Source organism: Notothenia coriiceps, unplaced genomic scaffold, assembly GCF_000735185.1.
Source record: "Notothenia coriiceps isolate Sejong01 unplaced genomic scaffold, NC01 NC01_scaffold00000339, whole genome shotgun sequence".
Classification (NCBI taxonomy): Eukaryota; Metazoa; Chordata; class Actinopteri; order Perciformes; family Nototheniidae; genus Notothenia; species Notothenia coriiceps.
Window position 1 is genome coordinate 2347308 of NW_011333040.1, and position 9599 is coordinate 2356906.

Here is a 9599-nt window from a genome sequence, read left to right on the forward strand (position 1 = left end):
TCTGTCAGACCAGGCTCAGCTCCAGCCTCCTCCATAAACACATTTAGCCACACACACTGTAAATACACACATACACACAGCACAGACACCATGCCTTGCTTTCCCTAGGCTTCCACTTGGTCCTCACCTGTCACCCCTGGTCTCTATCCCTCATACTCAACATGTGTGTCAGGACAGAGCCTGCGAGGCCACAAACCTCAACAGTTTGTTTGTTTGTTTGTTTGTTTGCTGCATTGACGGGTGGGGAGCAGGCACGTGGGTGCTAGAAATGAGCACAAGTCAAATCAGATTAATTAATCCCCAGCTCAAACTATTAGCTGAGGAGTCGTGTTGAATTAAAAATCAAATTAGCCCTGGCGCCTGCCGTTAAAGCTGTGGAGTGTGCCTGCCAAGCAACAATGACACACACCAACAGTAGCCAGCCGCTCATGGGCTTCACTGATGGATGGACCTATGGATGGATTGATGGATTGAGGGGTGGAAGAAGAAATGGGTGCTTAAGGACTGGATGAGTGGGGGGAAGGGGAGTTTGGTGACTTTGCCACCCAGTGTGGTAAGCTTCTCCTGGGGCAAAAAAGCTGGCTGTCCTCCGCTTCATGTTGCTGCTCCAAAGGCCCCACACCATTAGCACTCAGCGGACTCTATGTCACTCCAATTAGGCTTTCAGCAACATTTCACCCTGATGGTTTACGTAACTCAAAAAAGCACATCTTTGGCTTTGGATTTTACCAAGTTTAAAACAGGCCCCTTTCACTCAGCCCGACTGGTCAGTGTTTTTTCTCCAAAAAACGTGGTTCTTATTTTTTGTAGAATGAATAACAATGAGCTTTCCAAATTAATCATTGAGTTCTGAAAAAGTTGAAGTCCCTTAAATACCCTTTGAAAGTCTGATGATCAACCCTTAGGTTAGTCAATCAATGCAATGTTGCGGTTTTGGCACCAAATACTAAAGTGGGTAAAATGATGCGGAAATAAATTCGGGCCCTAATATAGAAAAAATTACGCACCTGTAAAAAAACAGAACATTTCGATTTAGCTGTGACAGTGAATTGTTATCTCCATATGCCTCTAGACATGCATTTGGTTATAATATATGCATGTTTGCAAGTATGCATGCGTGTCTTCTAGATGCATGGCAGGGCTGTGTAGAGAAGTAGAGGTCTCATCTATCATACAGGGTGGGGCTCCAAAACACACAACACTTGTTTGATTCAGAACAACATTCATTTCAATTATGTTATATATTAGTTCAGGGGGGATATTATGCTCCAGTAATGTTCCTGTATTCCATTCATCATTCACGCTTGTATGGCTTGTACCTCTTGATCATTGAAGGGAAGCAGTGCCCAGCCTCAAGCAATGAACTCACTGTTTATTTGCTTCATACTTTTAGTTATTATTCAGATGATGGTATTTACAGATTCAACATGTTTTGGACATATTACAGATGAATAATCATGTGTTAAATGAGTACAAAATAATTGTTCACATATGTTGTTGTGTACAGTACTTTTCCTCTGGTGAGAGCCATACTGGCAGCTCTTACAACAAGGCTTTGTGTGTTTTTGTGTCGTGTGGGTGTGTGTGTGTGTGTGTGGCCTTGCCTTCAGGAGTTTATGGATGATGGATGATGGATGCTGTGAGATACAATGGAAGCCTAAATAAAAGAGCAATTGTTTTGTAAATGTATGCATATGGCCAAAGATTGGTTTGGTGCTCAGGGCCGGGTATGAATATGTTCATGTTTCCTATACACAAATGGCTTCTTTCACAGAACATTCAGCTGAACGGACTGTCGCACATGGAAAAACATAACAATGTAAACATAAACATATGCACAGTAAGCCTTGTATATACTGTTGCGCAGATCAGCAGACCTCCAGGTGTTCTTTACTGCCCGGTAAACTCTTTCATTCATAACTCTCCCCCTCACAATTTCCCACACAGTCTCTTACCCCATTTCCCCCTGGCCACTGGCATCTTTCAGCACCCGTATTAACACACAGCTTCCTCCTGGCATCGCTGTGCCGGACCCCTGCCATCATGACAACGCTGCCAACCTGTCTCCATGGCAGTGTGATTGGCAGATGCTTCGATGGATGCTCGTTTCAGCCAATAGCAGATCATAGTCAGGTTGTCATGTGCCGTGAGACCCTGCAGTGGCCCGGCTGACCAGCTGAGTATGAACGTTGAGAAGAGGCCATGAATGCAACACACAAGAGCACACAAACGCACAGACACGTAGCATGGGATCATTCAGCAGCACAAAGCGTATGGGGTCCCTGCCCAGGCTGTCAGTGCTGTTGTGATGTATCATTTATGTCGCCATTGTGTGGCATTCTCTTGAAACATGTTGACAGAGGCATTATTCTGGCTTATGACAGATTCCCATACATTCACAGGCTTTTAATAACACACGTTAATTCTCCGATTTTAAGATTTACCACATGAAATATGAGTCTTTAATGGGCCTGCTCTCCAAATGATCTGGGGTGGTACACATTGAATTTCTAAGTCTAAATAAGTGGGAGAATAATCACTTCTTATAAGGCTATTATCCGTGTGTCTGAGGGTGCATGTACACACACACTCATACAACAGGCCTGGAGGAGGAGACATTTGCATCACAAACATTAATCTGTGAGTCTTTAAATGACACCCACTTTTCTGTGTTTAATCGGAAAGTATATAGTTAGTGGGGAAAAATAAGACAAAATCAAATATCTTAATCTCCTTACAGCACATTACGCTACTTCACAGGGATTTATTTCATTTCATTAACACTCTGAGCAAAGGGTATGCATACACATGCATTTTAATATTCTCTTTGTAGTTGCTCATGTACGTATGTGCAGGCGTACAGGGTCATAAAAGTGCATGTGTGCTTATGGTTGAGCAGTATGTGCTTTAGCATTAGAGCTGAATGTATTACAGATAAACTCATGAATAACAATTGCTCCAGTGTAGAGAAGGTTGGAACAGTTTATTATTTAGAAAGGAAGCAACAAGATTCCTTTCCCGCTCAGGACTGAAGTGCCTTTTTAACCTGCCTACCTTTTAATCTGAAATCCTGCAGGAAAAACACGTCTTTATAGCAACTTAAAAAACACTTATCAGCAATGGATCAGTCAAACCACGGACACACACAGACCAGTCAGTCAAACTAATAGCTTTCTGTTGCTTCCCAAGCCAGACATTGCCGAAGGACAACTGTGGAATGAGTGCAAAATCCAGTAGCTATTTGGTACTGACCAGATGTCAAATGGTGTGAATACACTCTGAGTGATTGTCGTAAATGTATACGAGCAATCACATCAATTTGAATGGTGCCTCTCCAGTCCTCGCCACTCTGCCACAGAACCCAACTATCAGCTCTCATGCCAGTGAGACCGGCTCCTGCTGGTCCTGCAGTGTGAAGTCGCTGCCAGGCTGAGCCACCGATTGCCCATCTGCTCCATCGGGGAGAATTCTCACTCCATCTATTTGACTTGTTTTGAGCTTGGCTGTGGAAAAGCTCATTAGCTTTGCAAAGTGACATATAAAGACAGGGGAAAAAAACTCTGTGTCCAAACAGAGATGTTAAAGAGGACACAGACAGATGTGAATTGAAGTGTTTACATATTTTAAAGAAAAAAACCAGACGGAGGGCAAAGTCTTTGTTGCTGGAGACAAGGGCGGACTGAATATGAAAACATAAGAGGCGACAACTTCCCACTTCCTTTTTATGGGGCGCCTAAAAAATTCACTACAATTACCAGCAGAGATTGATGTTGGGGTGACAACCCTACAACCAACATATGACCCTTAAAATCCTGACACACCCATTTCCTGTGTGTCTGTATATTTGAGTGAGTATGTGCGTGGGCATGCCAAAGGTGGCGTGCACAGGCATTTGTGCGTGTCTATATATGTGTGTGGGCTTATATTTATGAAACATGTCCTGCACAGTCACACCGTGGGAGTTAGCAGGTCATCTTCCCAAACCATTAATCACTGCCGACAGCTCATAAGGGCCCAATCTGCATGTGAAAGAACTGCATGTGTTTGCGCGTGTGAGCGCGAGCGTGCATGCACGTATTTGCATGTGTGCATTTGACTGTGGGCGGTGTGGTTGCAACAGTCCTCCAACATCGCCCTGTGGCTGCTTATTGAATTAGTAGTGGCCTCTGCTGATACTTATCTGACATGCTGCATGAATGCTTCACCAGTGGCATTTCTTCTGCAGCTTCTGTCAATGTCAGCTCATCATGGGATGAGCTGCATGCGGCTGATTGGTCGCTAACAAGTCCTAATGTGGAGAGCAAATAATTACAACTGATAAAGCGTGAAATGTGCCAAATAATTTAACATTTTGAAGTTGAACTTTGTGGATAAAAGGTTAAATGGCAAAATGAATGAGTGTTCTATCAATCACCCAATAACTGGGTTTTGACATAAAGGCATCAAGTACCGTAATCAAAATAAAATAATTTGGGGTTCGATAGTGAGAAAGAGGGATGAGGAACGGACAAAACATTGAAAGAACAAGAGAAAACAAGCACTTAAAACATAGATAAGTCCAGTCACAACTGTTAGGTGTCAGAGAAATTGATAAAAAACAACTCAAAGGTCAACTGAGTGAGGAATACATTTGAAAGCTGGTGTAACCCTAGCGTATAAGGACACAGCGGTTGTTAAATATTTTCATTTCACATTGATGAAAGAGCCTGTTTTGTATTTCCCTGCTCACCTCCCTGGACAGAGGCAGGAATGTTAAAGCTCTCTCTTTTCTGACCAGGTTGACCATGGCTTGTTGCTTTACTGGAACATTTGGGATTCGGGTTTTGTGGAATAATAGTGTTTTTTTCCCCTCTCTCTCTCTCTACCCCCCGACATGAAAGGGACTAGTTTCGTTATTTGCATTTTTATGCCTGAGTGTATTTTTCAAGTGGGAATAGAAATCCTGTGAGCAGTGTCAAGTCCCAGCGCTGCTGTGTCCTGGAGTGCATCAGTCTGCTTTTCATCTTCGGCCTAGCCTAACTGCTCTCTGCTCCTCCTGTGCCATATCCTCAGATTCTCCCTCTCCACCTCCCTCTGTCTGCTGCTTTTCATTATTTTCCTAAGTTTTCTCACATGTTATGCTAATGATTTTGTTTTGAATATTGAATTCCGTTTGTTTTCACTTCCTACAGTTTAAGTATATTTTTCCGTTTCAGTTACAGTAGCTTGTGGTAAATTAATTAGGGTTGTATTAAATGGGTTTTTTTCTATTTACAATTAAAACACTTTTCATGAAGGTGCTGTATTCCTTTAAATTAGTGATTCATTGTTTCTTTCCCAATGTCCACACCATCCACAGCACGTTTACTTTCCCCTTTTTCTATCTCCCCTGCTCAGTCTGCTGCTCAACGCCATCAGAACACTTTCTTTCTGTTTGTCTTTGCAGCTTTCCAGATAGTGTTTCCATTGCCACGAGAGCTAAGCTTGTATTATGCACATCTGCAGGGATTCTCAAATTGCAACCTGGCAATGTGGTGAGAAAGAACCATAGCACGCTTTTTTTTCTCTTCTTCTGCCACAAAATTGGACATTTAGTGCCAAAAACTGTTTGTCTCGACGGCCTTGTTTGCAGCAGTAAATAGGGGGCACATCAGCAAGGAAATTGTTCTGGAAATGGCACTCTCTTGTGTCAGAGGGGGTTAAAAAGAGAGAAAGATGTATGGGTATGTCAAAGCATGCTTGCCTGAATGCTATGTTAGAAGAGCTCTGAAGCAATTTCTTCTTTTCTGTATGTCGGAGTTAAAGATAGGGTGCTGAGGAGATCTTGCCCAGGCAAACAACATGGCAATAACCCGAGACAGTTATGTGTGTTTCTGCATGTGTGTGTGTTTGTGTTTGCAGAGAGTGAATCGCTGTCATTACACAGAGAGGTTGAGGCCGAGCACTCGCTCATAATGCCACAAAATGTTGTATTCGTGTGAAACCTCTTAAATCACGTTGCTTTAATGATTATTCAGTTGAACTCTAAAGAGTTTGATGTTTCTGTACATAAAGAGAACATTAACAAGAAAACCTTTGCTAACCCCACAGGGTAAACAAATAAATACATGGTGCTCATTTCAGAAACAAAGGTTGTTTTTCTAAGTTTTTCATCTGAAAACAATGATAACTAGGTTTGTTTGTGCCTAACACACATACACACAGACACACATCAACATATATTTGAATACAAACAAGCACACACACACACAAATGCACACAAACAGCTGGTGAGTTAAACAGACACATTTATGGCGCTGTCAACAATGTGTGTATTTATGGATGCAATCTGTGAGGTCAAATGTGTTACTGTCAGAAATGGGCGGAATTATTTCTCCTTGAATAATTAGTTTTGAACCACACACACTGACACACATGCACATAAAGTCTTTGCATATTGATTTGCACATTGATTCAGGAGATATTAAAGCTCCGATGTTATTAATCATTGCTGATTATGCTTTATAGTGAGCTGAGTTATGATTGAGGAGAGGAGAGGAGAGGATTGTGTTTGCAGGTTAAAAAGAGGCCAGCCAATAAAGCACTGCTGCTCAGAGCACATCTTTATTCTTTATACACAGATGGGACATCAAATACATTTTTAAACTGGCTGAAAATGTTGTTTTGGTGAGCACTGGACCACAATGCGATGACATAGACTTGTACTCAGATTGTTTTGCATTATCTGTGAAAATCCATCCAGTTTAAGTCATTCTTAATAGTTTCCGCACAGTTTGTACCCCCTCTCCGCCAACACTAAAAAGCCGCTTGGTTACAGTAAATAATTAAACTGTTCTGTACGTCTGAGCAGGGATTGATGAGCACGGCGGCGTCCTGGCCTTGCCCTCTGTGATATGAAGGAAAGATTATGTGACATGATGTCATTTCATCGGTGCAATCATAGCCGGACACAGACCCTCATTAATAAGAGCTATGTAGTGTCAGCTCACAGGGCAGGAGGTAAAGAAGAAGAGGGTTTAGAAAAAAGTAGATGATGAAAGGAGAGGAGAAGAGAGGAAAACAGAGCCGAAGAGAAACGGTAGATGAGAAGTGAGTGTGAGGCAGGAGGAAATAGGAAAGAGAAAAGCTTGCCAGTGGATGGAAAGAATATCAGTAAAGTGGCATGTGTTCAGATGAAAGAGCAAAGGAATGAAAAGCAAATGGAAGGATAGGATAAGGTGGAAATGCAATGTCTAAAACTTGAGACTTTTGGGCAGGGGTGTCCAACTCAAGGCCCGGGGGCCAAATCTGGCCCGCGACTTCATTTAATGTGGCCCGCAAGAGCTTGCAAAGAATATAATACGTTTATTATACGGTTACATGCCACTTTACAGAGGCCTGTCCCACAATGCATCTCATTTTGTGACATGCGCACTGAAGAGACTTGCAATTATTTGCCCTGGACTTCTGCTTTCAAACTTAGTTAGTTATTTCCCAATCCGAGAATAACCCAATTCAGAGGCAATAATGTAATATAATACATTATTTTATATATATATATATTATATATTTATATAGTTACAACCGGCCCTTTGAGTGCAACCATAATGCTAATGTGGCCCGCGATGAAATTGAGTTTGACACCCCTGCTTTAGGGCAACACTCTTTTATGACGCAGGTCTTTGTGCCTCTCTGGTCTCATTCCTTGGTCAGTCACCAAATGCATCGGTTTCAGACTTCTCCAGATTTTTTTCTGTAAGAAGTTTTATTTTATGATGTTCATTTTGTACTCTCTTAGCAAATAATGTTGCACTATTTGAATTGTACATGAACTGATAAGATTGACCTTGCTGAAAATGGTCTTGCGTAGAAACCATTTTTATTTGATTGTGACTTTTTAAAATACTTGACTTTTCCTATTTATTGTACTGCTATTTATTTATTGTTGTCTGCTGTACTCTATTTAATTATGTTTTTATTCCTCTAGTCTTGTTGTGGTCATTTAACATCTTGCCAAGGACAACAGTTGAAAATTAGCCTGCTGGCTAATACTGGCTCATTTACAGCAATGTGGATTAATGTGCACTGTCCTTTAAATAAAATAAACAAACAAACAAACAAACTTTCATCTCACTTCTGTATATCACATACCTGAACAGACGGAGGTACTGTTGGTAATCCATCACATCGAACATCATCAGTATTCTAGCTTGTTTTGTTTTATAATGACAAACTGCTACTCTGAGTGTGCAGCAAGGTAGTGTGGATACCTTTTTAAAGTCCGCCGTTAGGAAACTCAGGGATTTGGCTTCCAAAAAGCAGTATTTTAAATTCAAGAGACCATAAATTAAACATTGACACCAGAGTCATGTTTTATTTATTGTTTGTCTTTGGGTGGGGTTTTCTGACAATGCATTTTATGAAGACAAATGACACCACTCACACACTATAAAAACACTATCCTATAAATGGGCCTACCTCATCATGTTAATGTAACTTTTACTAAGATAAAAGCAGACATGACACAAACTGTACTTTATTACACATTACTGAGAGATATGACTCAGACATGAAATATAAAGGTGTATGTCTTTGCGATTTAATTGTTATAGTGAAGTTAAATAAATGGTACCAGCTTGGAAGTCAAGGAAAACATACCAATCGAACAGACTAAGATAGGAAAATCTTTGGTATTAAATAAGCAGTTTGATGACAGCCACACTTTCCAATTAAGTCACGCAACCTAACTTCCTGCCTCTCCTTTTTGGTCGTGTTCTCCTCTCCAGGTGTGATGCACGAGCGACAGTTTGCTGGAACTCAGTTTGTCTGCAGTGTTGTCGCGTCCCACGTCAGCCACCAGCCCTCCACCAGCTTCAGCTTCGTCTGGATCGCCCCCCCGCCCGGCACCGGCTGCGTCAACTTCCTGTAAGTCATGTGAGAGAGTGTGTGTGTGTGTGTGCAAAAAAGAATGGCCAAGAGAGAAAAAGTTGGATCAGGATCTTTGCAGCCGCCACGTGTCTGACCCAGACATGGAAGTCGTAAACTGTAACAATGATATCCGTTTCAAATGTTGTGGGGCTGCATATCGACCCAGTAAGCCAGAGTGAGGCTTATCAGCTGACATTATGTTGGGTGATTTCTCTGTTTGAGAGGATGTGGTGAGGCCATCCTCAGAAAGAAGCATGCATGACTGGAAAGAGGCTCAAATGGGGACAGAGATAATGTGTGCGTGAGCATGTGTGTGTTTCCTCAATACCTTGCTTGACGTGGCCTTTGCAGTGGCAGGTGTGTGTGTGTGTGTGTGTGTGTGTGTGTGTGTGTGTGTGTGTGTGTGTGTGTGTGTGTGTGTGTGTGTGTGTGTGTGTGTGTGTGTGTGTGTGTGTGTGTGTGTGTGTGTGTGTGTGTGTGTGTGTGTGTGTGTGCTTTCAATGCTGAGAGTTAACGGAAATATCCCCATCCTCTCATTTAATGGACTCGGTCCCTCTTCTCATTGGAACATTTTTGAGTGATTGAACAGATCCACTCTTCCCTGGAGGATGGGTGTGATACTCACACACACACACACACACACACACACACACACACACACACACACACACACACACACACACACACACACACACACACACACACACACACAC

General features: G+C 42.0%; 1 protein-coding gene across 1 annotated transcript in view; it reads left to right on the top strand.

Annotated features, from left to right (window-relative positions):
* The window catches only part of LOC104950072 (reelin), a 93087-nt gene that overhangs the window by 25188 nt on the left and 58300 nt on the right, over positions 1-9599 (top strand). The window contains exon 3 of the mRNA XM_010776528.1: positions 8745-8883. Within this exon, the coding sequence (XP_010774830.1) occupies positions 8745-8883 (139 nt within the window). The remainder of the gene's footprint in view (positions 1-8744; positions 8884-9599) is intronic.